Source organism: Bos indicus, chromosome 1 (assembly GCF_029378745.1).
Source record: "Bos indicus isolate NIAB-ARS_2022 breed Sahiwal x Tharparkar chromosome 1, NIAB-ARS_B.indTharparkar_mat_pri_1.0, whole genome shotgun sequence".
Taxonomy (NCBI): domain Eukaryota; kingdom Metazoa; phylum Chordata; class Mammalia; order Artiodactyla; family Bovidae; genus Bos; species Bos indicus.
The window spans coordinates 23335551-23360809 of record NC_091760.1 but is presented as its reverse complement, the minus strand read 5'-3'; the positions used below and the strand labels follow the sequence as shown (position 1 = coordinate 23360809).

At 36.0% G+C, this 25259-nt stretch overlaps 1 protein-coding gene across 3 annotated transcripts in view; it reads right to left on the bottom strand.

Moving 5' to 3' along the window:
• Nucleotides 1-25259, bottom strand: part of LOC109560730 (SAM domain-containing protein SAMSN-1) — a 98555-nt gene that overhangs the window by 35219 nt on the left and 38077 nt on the right. The window contains exon 1 of one of the 3 annotated variants that reach the window (XM_019963299.2): nucleotides 22698-22855. The exons of the other annotated variants lie outside the window; for them this stretch is intronic. Coding sequence (XP_019818858.1) covers nucleotides 22698-22754 — 57 coding nt within the window. The 5' untranslated portion in view covers nucleotides 22755-22855. Of the gene's footprint in view, nucleotides 1-22697; nucleotides 22856-25259 lie in introns of those variants that run through there. 3 annotated transcript variants of the gene reach the window in all.

Below are 25259 nucleotides of genomic sequence, written 5' to 3'. Positions count from 1 at the left end.
TCTAATTTTATTTTGAATTCATGGCTTAGAGAGAGGAAATATTTTAAGCAACTAATAAAAAACAGTAATTTGATGGTTTAAAGAACAACAACAAAAATGACAAATTTTGACCAGTTTTCCAATCCCATTTACAACTGCATCCAAGAAAAGTACCTAGAAATCAATCTGACTATGGAGGTTAAAGACATGTACTCAGAAGACTGTTAGACACTCATGAAAGAAACTGAAAAGGACTCTTACAAATAGATATACCATGCTCATCTATTGGAAGAATTAATATTGCAAAAATTACCATATTACCCAAGGCAGTCTGTGAATTCAGTGCAATCCCTATCAAAATATTAAAGGTATTTTTTACAGACCTGCATGAGTTCACAAATAATTCTAAAAATTGCATAGAAACACAAAAGACCTTAAATAGTGACAGCAATCTTGAGAAAGAAGAACAAAATTGGAGTAATCACACTGGCTGATTTGAAACTATACTACACAGCTACAGTAGTCAAAATAGTATGGTATAGACACAAAAACAAGCACATAGATTCATGTAACAGAATAGAGAGCCCAAAGTACACCACACTAAATGGTCAATTCTACAATGAAAGGAGCAAGCATATACAATGAAGAACAGACAGCTACTTCAACAAATGGCATTGGTAAACTGGAAAGCTATATGCGGAAGAATGAATTTGGATTATTTTGTCACAGTCATAAGAAACTAAACTCAAAACAGATCATAGACTTAGATGTAAGACCTGAAACCTTAAAACTACTAGATGAACTCATAGGCAGTATATTCTTTGACATTGATCTTAGCAACATATTTTTTTGGATATGTCCCCTCCTACAAGGGAAACAAAACAAAAATAAATGGGACTACATAAATCTAAAAAGCTTTTTCATAGCAAAGGAAATCATTGACAATACAAAAAGGCTGTATACTGAACAGGAGAAGATATTTGCAAATGACGTATCCAAAAAGTGATTAATATCAGAAATATACAAAGGAGTCATAAAAGTCAGCATCAACTCCCCTCCTAGAAACCCAATTAAAAAAATGGAAAGAGTACCCGAGTAGATATTTTTCCAAAGAAGACATACAGATGGCCAACAGCAGCACATGAAAAGCTTCTCAATATCACTAGTCATCAGGGAAATGCAAATCAAAACCATTTGACATTTGATAACGTCATATGACTATTGTCAGAAGACAGCAAATAACAAGTTTGGGCAAAGACGGGGAGAACAGGGAACCATTGTGCACTTTTGGTGGGGTTGTAAACCGGTGCAGCCACATTGGAAAACAGTAAGGACGTTCCTCAAAAAATTTAAAAATAAAACTATTATACCATCCAGCAATTTCACTCCTGGGCATTAATCTAAAGTAAACATAAACACTAATTTGAAAAGATACATGTGTCCCTTTGTTCATTGCAGCATTATTTATAATAACCAAGATATGGAAGTAACCTAAGTATATATTCATATATTAATGGGTAAAGAAGAGGTGGTATACAAATACACACACACACACACACTGAAATAAAAAAGAAGGAAATCTTGCCATCTGCAACAATGTGGATGGACCTAATGGGTATTTTTTAAATTGAAATAAGTCAGACAGAGAAAGACAAATACTGTATGATTTCACTTACATGTGGAATCTAAAAATCCAAAACAAATGAACAAACACAACAAAACAGAAATAATCATACATACAAAGAACAAACAGGTGATTTCCAGATGGGTGGGAGTGGAATGATGAGAGAAATAGATGAGGGAGGTCAAGCGGTACAGATTTCCAGTTAAAAAAGAAATGAGTGAAATTGTGAAATAGAGGCAATCATTCAATAATAGCGTAGTGTCTTCATATGGTAACAAATGCTAACTAGACAGTGTGTTGATAATGTTGAAATATATAGAAATATTAAATCCAGTTGCTTGGGGCTAGTGCACTGGGACGACCCAGAGGGATGGTATGGGGAGGGAGGAGGGAGGAGGGTTCAGGATGGGGAACACATGTATACCTATGGTGGATTCATTTTGATATTTGGCAAAACTAATACAATTATGTAAAGTTTAAAAATAAAATTAAAAAAAAAGAAAGAAATATTAAATCATGTTGTACACCAGGGATTAACATAAAGGTGTAGGCCAATTAGCTTCCCCAGTGGCTCAGGGGTGAAAAAAATCTGCCTGCCGATGCAGGAAATGCAAGAGATGTGGGTTCGATCCCTGAATCAGTAAGATCCCCTTGAGGAGGAATGGCTACCCACTCCAGGATTCTTACCTGAAAAAGGCCATGGACAGAGGAGCCTGATAGGCAACAGTCCATGGAGTCGCAAAGGTGGGACTTGACTGAGCACGCACAAGCACGTAGGTCAATTATACTTCAGAAACTAACTCAGAAAAAGAGATCAGACTCTGGTTACTAGAGGTAGGAGGCGGGGAGACGGGGGACTGCATGAAGGTAGTCAAAAGGCACAAACTTCCAGTTATAAGATAAATAAGTCCTAGGGATGTAATGTACAACATGATAAAAATAACTAACACTGTGGTGTGTTATATACAAAAATTAAGAGTTCTCATCACAAGGAAAATAGTTTTTAAATTTTTGTGTCATATCTGTATGATATGATGAGTCTCACTAAACTTATTGTGATAATCATCTCATGATGTATGTAAGTCAGATCATTATGCTGTGCACTTTAAACTTACACAGTGCTATATGCCAATTATATCTCAATAAAGCTGGAAGGAAAAAAGTTTTTAATTTTAACCTGTTTTCAGTATTCACACCATTATTAATGATATAAGTATATATAAGTGGATATGTTAAGGGATAATGAAAATAATGGTGTTAATGATATTTGAAATCAGACTTCTTAGTCTATATTGTCAAATTTTTAATCTTGTCATACCATAAAGCAGGGAGGCTTTCAAAGACTCTGGGGCCATGCCAAAACAACACAATGGCCATATTAAAAATATTGTCCCTGTGATAAATTGTATCCAAATATGGGACAAGTGGAGTATCAGTAAGAATAATAACTGAGGTACCTTGAAATATATATGTCTGAATTCATGAGTTCATAATGATACTAACTCAAAAGAAAAACACCAGCTGTTACTTTTGAAATGTTGCATCCAGATTATTAAAACTGACAAATAAAAGGAAAGACAAATATTTAATCTGTCCTTCTTGTATGAAACTATTTTAGAGTAACAAGATACTTAATTAGGGAAATTTTTTCTCTCCATGTATATGTGTGTGTATAATCTAGCTAATCAATTAAGTGATGAAATTACAAAAGTACCATTTTGTAAGTCCCTAATGCAATAATGGGACTTCCCAGGTGGAACGTGGTAAAGAATCCACCTGTCAATGCAGGAGACACAAGAGACAAGGGTTCCATCCCTGGGTTGGAAAGATCCCCTGAAGTAGGAAATAGCCATCCACTCCAGTATTCTTGCCTGGAAAATTTCATGGACAGAGGAGCCTGGCAAGCTACAGTCAATGGGGTCGCAAAGAGTTGGACATGACTGAGCATACACATCAGACAACCTATTTATCTATCCATGCAATAGTATCACTGTAGGAGGAGACAGAAACTAATACATAGGAAATTTTTAAAAATGAATAAGACAAGTGACTGGGTCTAAAATGGAGTGAAGTGACACTATAGATGGCAGTGCAATAATGGGTCTAGGCAACGATCGTCAGTGGCCACTAAAATCACAAAAGGAATGAACCAGAATATGTGCTTCATCATGGAAGCATCTAATATCATTAATGAAATATTCTTAAAAAAAAAAAGTGCAATCACACCAAGCTTCTGGATCTAACTAGCAGGTCACAACAAATAAGATAGAGGAGCATACCAAAGGACACCAACAATATGATGTCAATCAGAAAAGTTTAGGCAATGAGAAAATCTACCAGACAGATAACGCAGTTTCTTCAACCAATCAATAGAAAGAAAGAAAGGAGGAGAAGGAAAGTATAAATTAAGAATGTTTAAGCATTGTATCAACTACGATATAATCCATGGATTGTGTTTAGATCAAGTAAAGTATTTTAGCAAAAACATCCAGGAGACAACTGAGGAAATTTTTAAATAAGTAACTATATGATGTTATTAAGGAAATTTTTTTTTTGTAATTCAAAATAATCTAGTGAGGGGCAGGAAGTATGTGGGCATAAAGAAGACATGTGACCTCTTGTTATTTAATGATTAATTAGGTGATGCATACATGGGGTAGATTATACTAAACTGTGTTTACATATGCTTCAAATTTTCCAAATAAAATGTTGGGTTAATAAAAGAACCAAAGGTACCTATATAAAAGCCAAAAAATAATTTACAAAGAGTTAATAAGGTGTGGGGATAAGAGGAGCACACGGGAAAATTGTATCTTCCTCTCAATTTGCTGTGAACCCAAAACTGTTCTTTAATAGATAGTCTTAAAAATTAATGGTTGCATAACTTTCTAAGGAACCAATTTTTAAAGATATCATTAACATCGCTTAGGTCATGTTTGTTTAGAGGTATGGACAAATTTAAGGAGAAAATAAAGTTTTGGTTTCTAAGTTTATTTTAGTACAACAAATGTTTCAATATAAATGTGTATTGTGTTATCTTTTAAAGACTCTCTGATTACGTAGTACAGATTACCCTCTTTCATATAGTCTACTTGGTGTACACAAAAATAGAGATGAATAAGTGGCACTTGGGCTTCTCTGGTGGCTCAGTGATCAAGAATTCACCTGCCAAAAGATGCAGGTTGGATCCCTGGGTCAGAAAGATCCCCTGGAGAAGGAAATGGCAACCATTTCAGTATTCTTGCCTGGGAAATCATGGACAGAGGAGCCTGGTGGGCTACAGTCCATGACATCTCAAAAGAGTCAGACATGACTTAGTGACTGAACAACAACAAAAAATGGCATTTGGGGTGTTTGAACACATTTGTGTGTTTTGTGTTTGTGTGTGTTCTTACACAATGCAGTGAACGATATATAAGAACTTAAGAATAGATTCTTTTTTGTTAGCCTCATTTCTTGTCTTGTTTTGTATAACAATTCTAATCATTATAGAATGTGTCTTCATATGAAGCTTGTAGTATTCTTGAAAATCATAGAGCCCTTCTCAATTAGGAAATTGTCATGGGAACCAGAATTTGCAAAAAAAAATTTTTTTTTCAATTTTCCATCCTGCTGTACTCTCTATTATATCATTCAATTACAACGTTTTAATCCTGTTTTTTGTTTTCAAAGAAACTTGCTACTAAGCTGGATGAAAAGTATATAAACTTAGCTTGATAGGTAGCACTGAATTGGTTTCTTAAAACAATGACCATCCTAAATTTATCAACATGAACAACAATTAGGGAGTCTGTCTTTTGGAATGTAAATCAACCTTTTGAACAAAACCAGAAGAACTGAACCCTTATTTTCATTTTTTAAGCACTCTCCAACTTCTGGGATCTTCAAGTAAAATCTTATCTCCAAGATGACTTAATATTTGGGTAAGGCATCAGCAGAAAAGTTTCACAGTCTATTTCAAAGAAAAAATTTGCATATGTGAGTCAGACATCCGCAGCATTTTGAAATACACTGGCAAATAAGAATTACACGCACTGTGCCAATGAGTTCTCACATCATCTAAATATTGCACATAGAGCCTTCATTGGTGATATGCTTTTAAAGTTCAGAATTATGTTTCAGCACGTGCTTGCATGAATATTCTATAATATGCCCAATCTCAATAAGCTTGTCAGCCTTTATCCAAAGGCATTCCAGGATCTAACTGTTCTCACTAATTCAGGTGCTGAGGTCTTTTGAAGAGTGTGAAACAAGTTTAACTCACTTAAAATAATCTGTTAGGATTGCCTCAGTGTTAAATAATTACACTATCATGTGGTGATGATGGAAGACAGTTGTTTGGGTGCCAGGGGCCCGAAGGCTGAAAGACAAGCAGAGTGTGAAACGTGACCTTCAACACTAACATTAACCCCAAGTAAAGGCAACTCAGTGCTCAAATATGTATCAAAGCTCTAAATATTTTTACATCTGGATTCTTAGAACAAAAGTTGGTCTATTTGATCTCTTTGGTTTAGTATCTTTCATTATCAACTGCACAGACCATCTAAAGGAAGTGCAGATTCTGACTCCACCATAGTGTTTTAAAGTTGTGTCAAAATTTCCATGCTAAAGCTTTATTTTCAGAAGTTGATGTGCCGAGAGATGTTTTCAGCAAATTGAAACTACCTCAAAGAAGATTACCGAAAGGAAACTATAAAAACAAACAAAAAAAATCATTGTAGAATGAGCCATACCTGTAAAAGTGGTTATCATAACAGTCTATTTAATGTAACAAAAACAAGTTTCATAAATAAAAAGAACTCAAACTTTCAGAATTCTCAATCATATCCCTGCATTACTTATTGCCATATCTCATGATTTGCATTGGATACATTGACTGTAAGTTATGCTGCACTTTTAGGAATTGAATAAAAATTAAGATACTCTTTTGTCAGAAAGGAATTCTTAAATAATATTGATATGTCTTAAATGACTTTTCAGGTAAAAAGCATAACACAACAAAAGTTGTCACTTCATATTACCAACTCTTTTAAAACCATATAGAATACAAAGGAAATGGAAAACTTTAAAAAATGTGACCATGATCAGGTTATCTTAAATGTCTCAGCTCCTCATTTTTCCTACTGTAAAACTTCTGCTTGACTTACTCACTCCTGCATCATTATTATAGAACTTATTTTCTATTCCTTCTCTCTTTCTAACTGCTAAACCCATAAACAAGTACACTAAATGGTCCCTATTGACCCCCCCCACCTCGAGAATTGTTTCATTATGACCCTTCTTGGAAATCAATTTCCCTAGGGTATCCACTTGTGCAGCTGCTGTAGTTTACAGTAGCTTCTCTGCCTGTCTTCAGGCTGGAAGGCATATGTGTGAACAAAAATCTCTCTCTACTTATGTCCTCTTACCCCTGAGAGTCTGTGTTGATTCTGCCTTCTGAACCTTGCACCTAGACTGTTGGAAACCCATATTTGCTCATTCCTCTCTTTGGGGAGTTTGGCCACATAATGCAAAATAATGTAAGATACCACACACACGTTCTCTCAGCCTCCACATCTGCTCAATTCTTTCCCCAAATCTCTGTTGTAGGCATTTATTCTCATTGTTGTTCAGTCATTGAGTGGTGTCCAATTCTTTGCCACCCTATGGACTGAAGCATGCCACACTTCCCTGTCCTTTACCATCTCCCAGAATTTGCTCAAACTCATGTCCATTGAGTCAGTGATGCCATCCAACCCTCTCATCTTCTGTCCCTCCCTTCTCCTCCTGCCCTCAATCTTTCCCAGCATCAGGATCTTTTCCAATGTGTCGGCTCTTCACATCAGGTGGCCAGAGTATTGGAGTTTCAGCTCCAGCATCCTTCCAATGAAAATTTAGAGTTGATTTCCTTTACCATTGACTGTTTTGACTTGCGTTTGTGTGTGTGCATTCTAAGTTGCTTCAGTCATGTCTGACTGTTTGCGACTCTATGGACTGTAGCCTGCCAGGCTCCTCTGTCCATGGGATTCTCCAGGCAAGAATACTGGAGTGTGTTGCCATGTCCTCCTCCAGGGGATGGTCCAGATCCAGAGATTGTACTCACATCTCTCATATCTCCTGCATTGGCAGGCAGGTTCTTTACCACTAGCACCATCTGCCACCATACAAATATGTCATTTCTGCATCAACGAAATAGCTTTCAGCCCCTTAGTCCCAACTCTTGACTCTCCAATCACCTAAAATCATACCACTGGACTCCTAAAGTACCAGTTCTTATCATTCCATTCTTCTCAAAAAGTAAAGCTTGCTCCACATTGTTATGATGGCCACTGAGAGCTTGCTTTATGCCAAGTGATTTATCCATAACCATTTCATTAAACAAATACAACTCTCCTTTGAGGTAGTTCTTGATTTTTCCAGTTTACAGATAAGAAAACTGAAGCTCAGAGAGTTTAAGTGACACTTCTTTAGTTATCACGAAGCCCTAACTTAGCATGTTGTACACTCATGATTCCTCATGGGATCAGGCAATGCTAGGCAATCTGATTAAGCAGAACTGACACTCCTTGCTGGCCAATGTGGACACATTCAATTATGTTTCTAAGCTGTTTCTCATGCTATTTTTCTCTCAAGGAATGTTCTTCTACTTTTCTTCCTCCTACTCAAATCCAGCCCATTCTTCAAGATCTCAATCAAGTTACACCTTCCCTATGAGACCACTTACCAACCTGCATCATTTTAGCACACACTGATTGCCCCTGGTCTTAAGTGATGTAGGACTGAAAGAGAAAATCCTACAGTTGGGAGGCTTGAGAAAACCACAGCAGATGAGAAATTTCACACGTTTCTCTTCAAGTTAAATGACAAAAAACATACATTTCCCAGTTATACAAAAGCAAAGTATAACATGTTATAGTCAAAGAAAATGACTTGCTGATGTTTAATTAAATAGCATAATGTTTCTACATTATGAAATTTGGTGTAAATATACTAAGTGACTTCTATGGCTAATCTTTGTGCTTAGAGTCAGGGTTGTTTGTATGAAAGAGTTAAGAATCTCTCCTGGAAGAATTTACACTCTATTGGTGGTATCAATTGATTTCTATTGAAAAGAACTAAACAGGGCCATTTTCAAATGAATGCCATACAAATATAGAAGCAATTCCTAAAAGCAGATTATATTTACACACACAATAAATTAATAATGTATACTAGATGTCATCTTGGAAATTTATATTCATCATTATTTATATTTGCACTGACTACTTAATATGCAAAAGGCATTTTGTATGCATAAGTCTATACCTATATTATTGATAGTCTAAAAACAAGATACATTAACATGATCTCAGATTTTGGACATGAAATTAGCTGAAATCAATACAATTTGAGTTTGCTTAAACATCTTCAAATATTATTTACTCTAAGAGATTGTATAGTTATTGACTGAGGAACAATTTAGACATTGTCAAGTCTGAAGAAAATAATTGCTAAAATGAAGATAAAGTATTAGAACACATTGAACCACACACTGTGTTAAAAGGAGCAAAGGATGACAAACAATATGTCTAATATGTCTGAACTCTTCACTTGAACATAGTCACTTGGGGACATTAGAAAGGTGTTGTATGTTCACAAGAATGCATCACTAGGATTCCCCATTTTCTGGGTGGACTATCTTTCCAAACCAAAATTGGCAGGAAGTTTTTTTGCAGCAGCATGGATGGTTTGTTAGGACCTTCATGGAGAACACTATGTTGAGAAGCATTCTGAAGCTATTTTCAGGCTTGGAATTAGAGGTCATGATAACCGTGTCTACCAGGTTTACAGAAGATGGTATGTGCTTTAGGGAAGATGGTGGGAAAAGGATGAGGAGTTACAGGTAATATATTTTATGTATTTATCATCCCTACTTAGTGATAAGTGTTTTCTGTGTGAGAAAATTTCCATTACTAGTTTTGTTTTCTAGGCACCTTGATAGAATAGGGTGTAAAAAAATTGATTCAAATTTTCCAGTTATAAGAAAGATGTAAAATCCTCCCATAAATTTAGAAATTAACTTTCTATTGTGTACATATTATATTTTTCTACTTATAGACAAATATTAAATAATATTTTAACTATGGTCACTTCATTGTCAGTTATTTTAATCTTATAATCTTTGAAAGCAAATAAATAATTTTGCATAAATAATTATCCAGAGTAGTATACAGCTAACAAAGAAGATAATATTGAATATCATGGTTAAAGAATCCAACAGTTATTTAGGAGAAGAATAACTTTGAAGTAATAATTAGGAAAAGCCTTATTATATTGATCATAATCTTAATGATAAAATATACTAATCTACTCTTTGTTTTACCTACCAATGAAATGATATCATGTATATTATGCATAGTATCATTAATCTAGACGACAAACTATTGAAAACATAAAAGTTATGCTTATTCAACTTTATCATCAAAGAAATTTTTAAAAAGCAAGATAACTTTTTATTAGCTAAATTAAACTGAATATTCTCTTTCAAGGATTTAGATTTAAATCTTTTTCCTTTTCAGTAATCCGAGAAAAGGTTGTGAAAAATTTTACTAGTTAACATGTGGTGGAAGAATGTATAGTACCTTTAAGTCCATTAAGATATTTATTAACATATTTAACTGTTGACTGTGTTGACCCAAACTTGAGGTTCCTGAGAAATTTCCTAACCAAATTTACTAGCCAAATGTTTTTGCCACTAAATCCAATTACTTCACTTTTTAAAATAAAATAAAATCATCACAAAGAGGCAAACAGTCATAGTACCCATTGCTTTAAATTCACAGTTAAATAAAAGTGTGAAAATTAAGCTGGGAAAATAGAATCCATTCAATAAACTTTCCCATCAAATTCTCTGGAACAAAAACTCTCCTTTACCTCCATTAGCCTTTCAGTTTCCACCACATTCACTTGGCCTCTGGGTATATAATAACCTTTCTAAAGTTCTCCCCAGGAGATATTTTAGTCATGCAGGGATCTCCTTGAACACAAGTAATGACAAACAATAAGCTAATTCTTGAAAAGTTTTTTTTTTTAAGTCATTTTTACTACTTTTAAATGAGTGTGTTTGATGCATGATTTTGGTCCCCCTGATTAATGGTCACCGCCAGCCCAGCTTCTGGAGTTGTAATGTTTCTGTGAGCTTCCCTCCAGCAGAGCTCGACCATTAATCCAGTGGCATATGTCAGCCCAGCAGAGCAAGGTCACTCTTCTGCTTCAAGGGGAACCTTTTTAGAAATAATAAAACTGACAGAAAGTTCTTTTTTGCATGCTTTATGCCACCTGAGGTTGAGTGCTGCAGTTAATATCATAAAGCTTATAAACATTCCCATCTCAGGCAGCACCTGCTGACACTATGCTTAGGGATTTAAACGTTTTTTTCTTAGTAAGAACAGACATGTTTATGTGGGGCAAATATACAGTGTGTAATCCCAAACAGGAAAAGAATAGGTAGAAAAAAATAGCTGTAAGTTCATGCTAGGCTATTTAGAAGAGACATTTAGGTTCTATAACTTCTTCACTGTCAATTACATTTATTTTCCTTTCATCATATTTGGATTTGGCTATAAAAATATTTCAGTCTACTAAGAGATAAATAGTGGTGTTGGAAAGTCATAGTACTGGCAGAAATGAACTCAGTACATGATTATTCCTAAACCTACACTATGTGTTCTGATAACTGCAAAACATCTATCTTTGAAAGAATTTTATTTTAAAAATTGTTACCCTTTGTTTCATTGGTAGTGGGTACATTAAAATTGGTAAATAATTATAGTGAGATATTTGTAGTCTTAAAGTAGATGGCGTGAAACTTGTAGACAGCTTAGTTTAGAAAAGATGATGACTAAATAACAGCTAAAAATATAAATAATATAAGCATTACAACCTTTATATATTGAGTTATTTTTCTATTACTCGTAATTAAAAAAATCAAAGTTACTCAGTAAAACCATGTGGTATTCAGAAAAAAAATTTAATATACAGACTAATGTCATATCACTATGTACTGTTATACTGCTAAAGGTAAATCTGTCTTGAATCTTATTCCAGGAATTTAAATTGTTAAAATTATGAAATGTATAGAAAAGAAATTTCATTATTTAGTTGTCTTTATTTTATATATATAGAGAAAAGGTGGGGCCAGTTGGCAACTTAGGCCAGTCTTTCCAAGAAGCCAGTGCCTTGGTTTGGTCCCCATGGCCAATGTCAAACTGTCACATTGACAGGTACAAGAACTTCAAGCTTTCAAAAATAAATGACTGAGGGGTTGCGGGGGTACTTACTCATAAACTAAACTGATAAGATACCAAAATTAGCAATATCAGGAGTTGATTAGTTATGAGAAATTCAACTGCCAAGAGGAATGCATATTCTTGTTGACTAATCAAAGAGTTGTCACCCCTAGAGACGTGGAACACGTTGGAAGTTTGTTTGATTAGTATAGCAGAGACAAAGAAAAGTTGTATTCGGTTGTATTAAGGGCTAGAGACACAAAGTTATAATAGCATGAAATATATAGTTCACCCAAGTGAGCAAGTCTGCTGAGCCTAATGGAATATTTGCTTCTGCTGATATGCATTATTCTGCAGACTCAATGGTAAATTCTATTCTCCCACTCTTTTCTAAGCACCCTGGAAGCAACACTCTTTGCAAATGCTTCTTCCCCCACTTCAGACAGATTACAGCTTTTGATTACTGTTTTGTCTCATTACATTCTGATTCTAAGAATGGTTACTTTGTTTTATGTGGGTGTTGCCCACATCTTTACCAGTGACCCATTTGCACACTATGTCTTGAAGTAGAGTACTACTTTACATGACTCATATTATCCATTAGTCATTTCACAAGTATTGTGCATATATTGAGAAATCATGACTATATTCCATATTATAAATATTTTTGATGGTAGTCAAAGTATAACAGAAAGCACATGGAGTCTGAAAGTTAGATAGAGTTCAACACCCTTTGTTCCTCAACAGAAATTGCAGAGCTACAGGTATGGATAAGATACATTCCTTGTTCTTATCCATTTGGTAAGATGGTAACTCCATTTGGGAGGACATATTAGAATAAACTATGGTAAAAGAAACAATAGTGGAACAAGTTCTATTAAACTACAAAGGAGGGAGAGATTATTAATCAAACATGAACATTATGCTAGGAAATTTACACATGGTAATTTATTTAATTTTCTTATCAATCTTCTGTGATGTGCTTTAACACCCCCTCTTCTTCAGATAAGCACATAAAGCCCAAAAGATGTTTAGTAAAATGTTCAACATCCCATAGTTAAATAGTACCTCAACCCTGATCTAAAAGACTTTAGTTCATATTCCCCCCTGCTCTGCCAGAATGCTCTCTTTATGTACTGCCTCGGGTTAGCTCTTGGAGGCTTCCTTGAGGGAAGATATTAAAATAGAGATTTAAGTTCATGAGTTGCGATGAACAAAGGCATTCTAGGCTAAGGAAAGCACAAACAGGAAAGTATAAGAGAGTTCAGAGCCTTTCAAAGATGAAATCTGGATATACAAAGAGAGACACGAGGTTATGTACACAGAGGGACTGAAGGGGAGGCAAGTAGTGGCCAACTGCTGGCCTAAAAGAAGCCTAGAACAGATTCTTCCCTTATGACCCTCAAAGAAAACCAGTTCTGCCTCACCTTGATCTTGAACTTTGAACCACCAAAACTGTGAGAAAATAAATGGCTGTTCTCTAAGCCACCTAGCCTATGGTATTCTATTATGGAAGCCTTAGAAAACTAACACAGACCAGGTGAAAACTTCCAAAGCTTTTTAAATGAGGGGAGAAATGGGACGTGACCAGCTGTGTTGACAAATGGCTATCTTTAGAAGAATTACCACCAGACAACTTAAAACTCTCTTCTATTCTTATTAATCAGTTCTTAATGGAGGACGTTTTTGTTCTCTCCTAAGAAGCTAATTAAAAATGTCTTGTTTCTAAAAGTTCACCTAAATCCTTAACACTGGAAAGAAAGAGAAATGAATCAGTTTGGGAATGCTAAATTTGGAAACTTAGATATTTGGAGCATGGGCTTAATTCCATTGTAACACACACACACACTGCACACACACACCGTCTTCAGGGATAATGAAGCCATTTGTCTCCTTAGCAAGGCAAGGAAAGATTAAAGAGATAAGTGTTTCATTAAATTGATTTTTAGCAAATCCAGTGCATTGGTAGTCAAGGTAATGACTTTGTACTTTCCTGTAGGATATAATGGAGAAGGCAATGGCACCCCACTCCGGTACTCTTGCCTGGAAAATCCCACGGACAGAGGAGCCTGGTGGGCTGCAGTCCATGGGGTCGAGAAGAGTTGGACACGACTGAGCGACTTCACTTTCACTTTTCACTTTCATGCATTGGAGAAGGAAATGGCAGCCCACTCCAGTGTTCTGGCCTGGAGAATCCCAGGGATGGGGGAACCTGGTGGGCTGCCGTCTCTGGGGTTGCACAGAGTTGGACATGACTGAAGTGACTTAGCAGCAGCAGTAGGGTATAATACCTATATTTCCAAGGGGAGTCTACACTTCCATCATTTCTCTCAACCATTTATTTCCAGAACTTTCTATATACCATCTGGGCACAGTGGTTTTTTTCAAGGATAGCCAGTATATTTGTTACTCAACCTCTGCTACTTGCCTGCATAAAACTTGATTACAGATTCATATTCAATAAAATGGGAAGGCTAGAGTGAATTGATACTTTGTTTGAAGATAATTTTTCAAGCCCAAAATTATTTACCACTTTCAAACAATTAAACAAGGTGAGATAAGCAAATTATTGGTTCTTCTATTCTGATTCAAGGTGCCCTAGAAAGGAAAATCAAATCTAACAGAAAATTGTGTTTTGAGGAAAGATGTAGAAACTTTTGAGAAGTGGGATATCCATATGGGCCTAAGTGTCTGGTGGCTATGAAGGGAGGGATAAGGGCATTTCTCCTTGATGTGTGAACACGAGCTAGAAGCAAGAACAGGGCAGGACAGTGGCAGTCTTTCTGTTTACTACCATTAGAGCCCATGTGTAAGTTCATTTTTTATACCTCCAAAAGTTTACAGTATGTACATATAGATCTCCAATTCAACATCTTCTCAACACCCAACCTGCCACTTCTCTTGTGTGAGTCACCATTATCCTTTCCTGATTTCTGTAATAGCTTCCTAAAGGGTCTCTTTTCCCTGCTTCCTCCCTCACTTTCTTCAGTGTATGTGAAACACAAAAGCAAGAATTAGCCCCCTAACATGTAAGCCAGATTTTTCTCTGTCCTTCTCAAAATCTTTTAATACCAGCTAAAATCCTTATAATGACCAAGAGGACCCTCTACATCCAACTCTTTGTGACTCCTCTTCCCTTTGTATATTCTGATTTATTGTTTCCCAAATACACCAGGGACACTCACCCCCACCTTCAGAATTTTGATCTTGCTCTTCCTGTGGCCTAGAATAAGATTTCGTTATTCAGTGTCATGGCCAGCTCTTCATTTCCTTCATATCCTTTTCAGATGTCCCACTTTCAGCAAGTCTTCCCTAGTCCCAAATATTTCATATTCTTCCTTCTCTTCTTAGCACTTATCATTACTTAGCACACTTTGTATTTAACATATTTATCTCATTTATTGTCTGTCATCTCTAATAAATATAAATCCTATGAGGACATGAATCTTTGTTTTATTCACCACTGTATTCCCAAACATTCAATAGATATTTACAGCTTTGAAAAATGAATCAAAGAAAGAAAAAATGAATTAAGTTCTAAGTCTTTTGAAGAGATTAGTAGAAAAAAATATCTCCAGATTGGAAAACCTTAAACATTCTTGATGGCACATTCCACATTAGGTAAATCAGAATATTTGAAGATGGAACCCAATAATCGGTATTTCTTAAAACTCTTCAGTGATTTAAATGGGCAACCTAGGCTAAAAGCCATCAATATAGACATCATTTCCAAACTTTAAAGATCTTACAGAACTTCTGGTTATCTCACTACAATGTATATTCTGATTTAATAGGCTTGGGGTAGGCCAGACAGTGTTTTTCTAACAAACTTCTAGAATGCCAATATTGCTGGTCTGTAGGACCAAAATCAGTGGCAAGTACTTAGAATCACCTTCAACCCAATCTTGGTGGCTCAGTGATACTTTTTACCATGGTCTATCCTCTCTCTTCTTCTGATTTATGCTATTTGTTTTTAGGTTTGCATTATAATTTACTTTAAATATTAATTAGAAAACAAATATGGCATAAATACTAACTAAATACATAAGTGAAGAGAACATTTTGAGAGATTTTTTAGTGGCACAGAGAAATAATAACCAAAAGTAAAAATAAACATTTATTTATACCCACCATTTTTTAATGGAATAAATGGATTTAAAGTATTACCTACATCGTATATTGCATACCTTACTTGGAATCACGTTCTTTCAAAATCCAAAATGTTTAACTGAAAATGCATAAATTAAAATCTGAAAATTATACTTCAGATGCTGATGCAAAAAGAAGTGCATGCATGCTGAGTCACTTCAGTAATATCTGACTCTTTGCAACCCTATGGACCAACCCTATGGACTGTAGCCACCAGGCTCCTCTGTCCATGGGATTCCCTAGGCAAGAATACTGGAGTGGGTTGCCATTTCCTCCTCCAGGGTATCTTCCCCATCAGGGATCAAACTCATGTCTCTTAATGTCTTTTGCATTGTGAGGTGGGTTCTTTACCACCAAGGCCAATTGGAAAGCTGCAAAAATAAGGAGCAAATGGGAAACCCCCAGATTTAGAAGAAAAAAGTTGTCTTGTATACTCTCAAATCAACTTTTTTTTTTTTTTGCCAGCTATGCTATCCTGGGCAAAATTTTTCATATCTACAGGGCTGTTTTCTTTTCTGTAAATTGGAGGTTAGGGGAAGGAGTTCCATAAGCCCCTTGTGTAATTACTTGGTCTAAAGTAAGCACCAGTTCAAATAAACACTTCACCTTTTTTCTTATACTTGGTTAGAAAAGAGTTAAAATATATCTTAACAGTCTTGATAGGAAAAGCAATGAAGAAAGCTCTTTAATGCCACAACTATGTGTCATCCTTGTCTAGGAGCATAAATTTGCACAGCGGGCAGTGCGGTGAAAACAACTCATAATCAACTCATCACCTCTCATCATTGCTAGGATCAAATGCAAATGGGAAAGAATGCCACTTCAGTCATTGCTAGTGAAAATTAGCATCTGTGACACTAATGGTGTCTCATTTAGTATGCACTTTAGATTTTAAAAAATGGTAAAAAAAAATAAATAAATAAAAGCGCTATTTCCAGAACTGCCATTATTCCAAAGTTTTCCTTTAAAATAACAGCGGTATTTGAATCTCCTTTACTAAAAGAAAAACCTCAGTTAAAATTTATTAACACAGATCATTAATCCCAGCCAAATAGAGGTCAACTTGTTCTAATTACAGTGTCAGAGCCTCTGTGGGGTCTACTCCTTCTCTATTTTCAAAGTTTCTACCATATTTCCTGACCTGGAACAGTGGTCTACTTGTTAGGTAACAATGGGACACTCTAGGGATTCTTGCACAACATATTGGAGTCTTTCTTAAAACTTAAATAAAACTTAGAAATGAATTACATGTATTTACACACAGACATACAAACTTTCTTATGTACACACTAATAGACTTGCAAACAAGAATAATGAAAATACATAGTACTGGTCAGTTTTCATATTTGAACCAGGTTGCATACAGGAAATCAAGAAAATTCATTCCTTTTACAAATACTTATTAAGAGCGTACTTCATTGAAGGTATTATACTAGATTTAGGAGGGAAATACATGCTTTTACTTATCTCAATACTAGATCATGATATTTTTGACAATCTGAGCACTTGAATACTAGCAAAGTTGTTCTTATTGTTATTTTACAATTTAAAGTTTTAAAGCTTGGGTGGGCATCTGGAGGGATTTGACAGGTGGAATTCTTGCATTAATTAGAGACAGGAATGGAGAACCTCTAAATTCCTTTCCAACTTACAGAAGCTCTTAAAGATACATTGTCCTAGCTTTCCTTAAAATTCAGCTGGTAACTAAGACAGAAATATTAATAATATCTACAGTCTCTAAGCTTGTAATTGTGGCATAATAATGAAGGAGTACCAGAAATTGACATATGTATTTCACACTACACAGTTTTGCTTTTTTCTGTGTATATTTGTGTTACGTTTATTAACCTTCTCTACACCTTCTCATCTACAAGGCTAAAAAGAGATATTCTGTCACAGAAATGTTACAAATATTAAATAAACATACAAAAAGTTATAAACACTGGTATGTAATAACCCCATAATAAATATAGCAAACTAGCACAGTTCAGTTAGAAAAAATAGTTAAGGAAAATCTCATTCTATAATTTAAGCATTTATAGAGTGTAATGAGATCATGAGCTTCCCTGATAGCTCAGTAGGTAAAGAATCCGCTTGCAATGCAGGAGACCCTGGTTTGATTCCTGGGTCAGGAAGAGCCACTGGAGAAGGGATAGGCTACACACTCCAGTATTCTTGGGCTTCCCTAGTGGCTCAGCTGGTAAAGAATCCGCCTGGAATGTGGGAGACCTGGGTTTGATCCCTGGGTTGGGAAGATCCCCTGGAGAAAGGAAAGGCTACCCACTCCAGTATTGTGGCCTGGAGAATTGCATGGACTGTATAATCCATGGAATCATAAAGAGTCAGACAAGACTGAGTGACTTTCACTTCACTTCACTGAGATCATATATTTTGAACTCTGAGTCCTAGATGTGCTTAAATTTTTTTACATCACAATAAATAGTAGATACTAGTGATGAGAAGGTAAAAACAAAATTAAAAAAGGAAAGTACAGTACCTATCTAATATGTTAAGCAAGGCTATTATGGACTGACTAATCTAAATGTAGAATACTCAATCATTTATCAAAAAGAAATTTATCAAATGTCTTTCTTAATTTGTACTTACTTATGCCCCATAACGGAGAAGGCAATGGCAACCCGCTCTAGCACTCTTGCTTGGAAAATCCCATGCACGGAGGAGCCTGGTAGGCTGCAGTCCATGGGGTCGCTAGGAGTCAGGCACGACTGAGCGACTTCACTTTCACTTTTCACTTTCATGCATTGGAGAAGGAAATGGCAACCCACTCCAGTGTTCTTGCCTGGAGAATCCCAGGGACAGAGGAGCCTGGTGGGCTGCCGTCCAAGGGGTCACACAGAGTCGGACACGACTGAAGCGACTTAGCAGCAGCATGCCCCATAAAGAGTTCCCTTGAAGTAGGAAATGGTACCACTCCAATATTCTTGCCTGGAAAATTCCATGGACAGAGGAGCCTTGCAGGCTATAGTCCATGGAATCACAAAGAGTCAGACGAGACTGAGTAACTGAACGCACACGCTCGCGCGCACACACGCACATTTACAAAGAGACTTGTGAGACATGAGTTATAACAGACATGAATTATAACATGAACTATAACAATTATGGAATATTTCTGGTTTCTCCTTCTTAACCTACAATATGAATCTGTTATAATACATGTGAATGCAATTGGTCCTATTTATGAACTATTTGAAGAAAGGAGTCCATACCAAAACTGGAGAAATAGAGAAATAAAGGATGAAAAAGAAGACATACTAATCAATTATAGATGGTAAAACTGTACTTTGATATGTTTTGATTTTTTTTGATATATGGACATTGATAAGTCTCATAAGAAAATAATAAATTATTTTGTATCAGTTCAGTTCAGTTCAGTCACTCAGTCGTGTCAGACTCTTTGCGACCCCATGTATTGCAGCACTCCAGGCCTCCCTGTCCATCACCATCTCCTGGAGTTCACTCAAACTCACATCCATTGAGTTGGTGATGCCATCCAGCCATCTCATCCTCTGTCGTCCCCTTCTCCTCCTGCCCCCAATCCCTCCCAGCATCAGAGTCTTTTCCAGTGAGTCAACTCTTCACACGAGGTGGCCAAAGTACTAGAGTTTCAGCTTTAGCATCATTCCCTCCAAAGAATACCCAGGGCTGATCTCCTTCAGAATGGACTGGTTGGATCTCCTTGCAGTCTAAGGGACTCTCAGGAGTCTTCTCCAATACCACAGTTCAAAATATAAGCTCATAAAACCTATTGCTGCATTATATATCCATGGAAATTTTGAACCATCTTACAACCATAGGACATATTTTAAAATATATTTTAAAATACGAATAACAAAGTCCTTCTCCATTATTTCCATTTCAGATGAACAGCTTCGTAATTCATATTTAAGGAACAATGTTTGGTATAATATGCATACATGATTTGAATTGGGTATAGGGGTTTCCCTTATGGCCCAGTGGGTAAATAATTTACCTGCCAATGCAGGAGATGGGGGTTCCATCCCTGGGTCAGAATGATCCCCTGGAGAAGGAAATGGCAACCCACTCTAGTATACTTGCCTGAAGAATCCCCATGGACAGAGGAGCCTGGTGGGCTACAGTCCATGGGGTCACAAAGAGTTGGACACAGCTGAGCAAGTAAGCCCAGCAGCACATTAGGTCACCTGGACTATAAGCCACAGGAGTTAACATGAACTGCGTGACTAAATAATAGTTTCCTCATTTTTAATGTGGTTGCTTCTTACCTACTTTAGCACTTACAACCGAAAAACAAGGAAATCTCTCTCAGAAATTTTGAAAGAATACAGCACAAGGGGGCTTCCCAGATAGCTCAGTGGTAAAGAATCAGCCTGCCAATGTAGGAGACACGCTTTGATCCCTGGGTTGGGAAGATCCTCTGAAGGAGGAAAAGGAAACCCACTCCAGTATTCTTGCCTGAAAAATCCCAGGGGCAGAGGAGCCAGGCAGGCTACAGGCCACAGGGTCGCAAAGAGTCAGACACGACTGAGTATGTAATGCTAAAAGCTGCAGCACAAAGTGTACGTTTCTGGGTCAGGAGATGTGCATGATTGTCTGGATACAGTTAATCCATGTAGACAGTAATTCCCTATATTTCAGACTGGTTTCTTGATGGTTCTATTCTATCTTTCTAAACACAGGCCCTATATTCCCTTCTAGTCAATGAAGGATTTGAAATCCTCATTCTACTAGTCATTTATTTGTAGGAATCTCCACCATCTCTTCTGGATTTGGCTTTTTGTCCATAAAGTACATAAAGAAAATTACCCAGTAAAATAAACATGAATTAAAGCAAAGTTATTTCTAAGACAGAATTATAATAATTGGAAAAAAATATTAACTCCATATTAAAAGGAAAGGATTTAGCTGGAATGTATGAACAATACTTTTTCATATACATTCACATATCTCTTTAAATTCATATAAAATGAAACCATCCATCTAAAGAAAACAGGAATCCATTCACAACAAAAAATGTTTCCAATGTGACTATTTTCTGTGATACATTTTGCTCTCAGATATATACTTTATCAAATATATTTTTACTTTTATGAGTAAGAAACTCAGTAGTATGAACAATATTCTACTTCTATTACAATAGCCCCTGCAATTAAGGCAAAAGATAATCATAGACTAAAATATCATTTTGAAAGTTGTTCCATGACATAAATATGATAGCAGCTCACTACATAATAGGGTTCTTATGAGGTACTCTAACTTTAAACTGTAAATACTTGGATGAAAACCACTGCTTTGAATTAATTTTTGTGAATTAATTTCCCTAAAACCTAGTTTTGTCAACTCAATGTTGGTTGCATTTAATCAAGCAAATTTTGTAGAAAATTAATCTTAAATAGAAAGGTAAGCAATGCTTGTTGTACGCTTTGGGAAATGTTACCTTGCATTTGCATTTTTATTCTACTAGGGGAAAAGACAGAAATCATGATATGTTATCCAGCTATATTTAAGTAGAAATGCTTGCCTATCCTTTACCAGGCCTTTTTGTCAGAAAAAATTAATATTGAAAATCATTTATTCTCAGTTTCCAAATATCAGAAATCATTTATTTTTAGTTTTCTTCAGAGAGGTTTTGTGGTAACTTGCAAAGAGTTATAAAATATAAAATATTGACTATTGTTCAATGCCATGACAATTCAAAAGTTCACAATCAATTACCAATTCCTTTCTGTCTGGAAGATACCAAGCAAATAAATTCCAATAATAGATAATAAATCAACCCTCTAAAAAAGACATTTGACCTCAGTTATTGTTTATTTACAAGCATATTTAAAATGTTTACCTAAGAAACTAAAAAAAATGTATAGGTTTTGGAAAAATTCGCTGACACCAGTATTTCAGAGATATTTTCCTTTATGATACTAATGAAACTAATTTAGAGTCATACAATAGAATCCAAACTTTGTTATCTCATACCTTTTTTTTAAGTAGTCATTAACAATTATTTTCAAGACAAAGAATAGAATAACATTTCAAATAGAATCAGTTCAACGAATCTATACATTATGGAGTTTTGATGTTTCCCAAACAACCCAATCCTCTCTCAAGTAGTGGAGCTAGTTCAAGAGAGAAAGTAGTAAAAATAGCCTCTATAATAAGCTATCATATTTTAGTTTGAAGAAATGAGAAACATCAAATATTCAATCAAAACATCTCTATTTTGTAACCTTCTCATAATGCATTATGAAAAGTTGAGACTGTAAGAAATACAATGCACTTGGTAGATTATTAAATAGACTTTGCCACCTTTATAGTTATTGAGAACATACAATATTGTAAAGTAATTAGCCTCCAATTAAAATAAATAAATTTATATTAAAAAAAAGAATATACACAAAGATTTCATAATGTCAGTCTTTCAGAGATCACCAAAATGATTTCCATGGAGCTGACAGTATGAGCTCAGAGTTCAGTTACAGTTGTAAATAATAAAAAATGCCCTATAAGATAAAATTACATAGACAATAATTGTCAGCTATCATTTAACAGCTAATGTTCGATTCAGTTTTTCCCATATTTGCCATGAAGCTTTCAACCATATGGTTGAACTGATTTCTTATGGGTAGATAAAAACCATGTGTCTCTGTGTGCGTTCTATTAAATACATTGGTTTTGTTTGACTATGTATGAAATCACCATACCTTAGGCTTTTGATGTTTTTCCTTCTCTGAAGCATTGGATGGTTTTCTCTTCAGCATTTTGAATTCACACTACTCCAAATGAGTGCACTTTCTGGAGTTACAGAAATGACTGAAGACTGTCAGCAGTGTGCTCTCTAATGTGTACAGCCACAGAGAAGTTTGAATCTAGTAACCTGCCACTTCCTCTTTTTGGTCAGGATATGACTTCACATCTACATGGGTAAAGTTTTTGTTTTTTTTTTTTTTAACAGTAATTCTTTGGTAACTTTTAACATTCTGTTCTTGCTATATTCTATGAGGTAGATCCCTAACTAAACCTCACACATCAGCATCCCTGCAGTTATAAGGGCCATGAAGATTTCAAAATAACACATTTTTTCAGTTTATAAAAAAATAAAAATCTGTAACACATTCCATGAGATAGATAGGTAGAGATAAGTAGAGAGAAGAAAACATCTGAGCTAATAAATGAAGCAAAACTTGAGATATGAACTTTATAGTATGTAAAAAATGAAGAGAATACTCAGGGTAGTCAACTTTGCATTCCCATGTAAACCTTATTGGAAGATGTAATAAGCTAGATTTTAAACAATACTAAAAAGAGTTCCAGAAAAACAACTATTTCTGCTTTATTGACTATGGAAAAGCATTTGACTGTGTGGATCACAATAAATTGTGGAAAATTCTGAAAGAGATGGGAATACCAGACCACCTGTTCTGCCTCTTAAGAAACCTGTATGCAAGTCAGGAAGCAACAGTTAGAACTGGACATGGGACAACAAACCGGTTCCAAACAGGAAAAGGAGTACATCAAGGCTGTATATTGTCACCCACTTATTTAACTTATATGCAGAGTACATCATAAGAAACACTGGGCTGGAGGAAGCACAAGCTGGAATCAAGGTTGCTGGGAGAAATATCAATGACCTCAGATATGCAGATGACACCACCCTTATGGCAGAAAGTGAAGAAAAACTAAAAAGCCTCTTGATGAAAGTGAAAGAGAGTGCAAAAGTTGGCTTAAAGCTCAACATTTAGAAAACTAAGATCATGGCATCTGGTCCCATCACTTCATGTGAAATAGATGGGGAAACAGTGGAAACAGTGTCAGACTTAACTTTGGGGGGCTCCAAAATCACTGCAGATGGTGATTGCAGCCATAAAGACGCTTACTCCTTGGAAGGAAAGTTATGACCAACATAGATAGCATATTCAAAAGCAGAAACATTACTTTACATTACTTTGCCAACAAAGGTCCGTCTAGTCAAGGCTATGGTTTTTCCTGTGGTCATGTATGGATATGAGAGTTGGACTGTGAAGAAAGCTGAGCGCTGAAGAATTGATGCTTTTGAACTGTGGTGTTGGAGAAGACTCTTGAGAGTCCCTTGGACTGCAAGGAGATCCAACCAGTCCATCCTAAAGGAGGTCAGTCCTGGGTGTTCATTGGAAGGACTGATGCTAAAGCTGAAACTCCAATACTTTGGCCACCACATGCGAAGAGTTGACTCATTGGAAAAGACCCTGATGCTGGGCGGGATTAGGGGCAGGAGGAGAAGGGGACGACAGAGGATGAGATGGCTGGATGGCATCACCGACTTGATGGACGTGGGTTTGGGTGGACTCCGGTAGTTGTTGATAGACAGGGAGGCCTGGCATGCTGTGATTCATGGGGTCACAAAGAGTCAGACACGACTGAGCAACTGAACTGAACTGAATCCTATTTAAAGCATATATGCACATTTTAAAGAACAGTATGGATGAAATTCATATAAATAGGAATATGAATCCAGAAGTAAATTATTATGCATAATGTTACTTTGTGAACACATTACTAGGCTGTAAAGTGAAAGTGAAGTAGCTCAGTTGTATCTGACTCTTTTTGACCCCATGGACTATAGCCTACAAGTTTCCTCCAGCCATGGAATTTTCTAGGCAAGAGTACTGGAGTGGGTTGCCATTTCCTTCTCTAGGGGATCTTCCCCAACCCAAGGATCAAACCTGGGTCTCCAGCATTGTAAGCAGACGATTTTACCATCTGAGCCACCAGGGAAGCTCCTTATGTTGTAAATTTCTGATTAATAAGGAAATGAATTAAACAGAACCCTCAATTAACCAGATGTCTTTCTGCTACAAACTGCATTGCCATATGTTGATAATTGCTAATAGAGTGGTGATCCAGTGGATCAATGGTACCTTCAAATGAAGCATCCCAAGTCCTTATTTAATAGTCCTGGAGTAGAGCTAATATGACTTAGAAAGAATTTCCCCATCAAACTACAGGATTTAGCATTTTTTATTATAATGTCAAAACCAACATAGCCTGGAAAGTAAAAGCAAGAAGTTCAAGCTTTCTTATTACTTAGGGATTTACCAAAGGGAGACTTATAAAATCTCTGAAACTCCACTTCTATTAAAACCGGCTTGTTAAGGGAATCAAACTAGATTTTGTTTATAAAACCCCTGGGTTGAAAAACAGTGTTACCATATTCTTAATGAGCAGCTTTTCTAGGTGAAAAATCAACTGACCTTATTTCTCAGTCTTTACTCATACCTCTAAGCCCT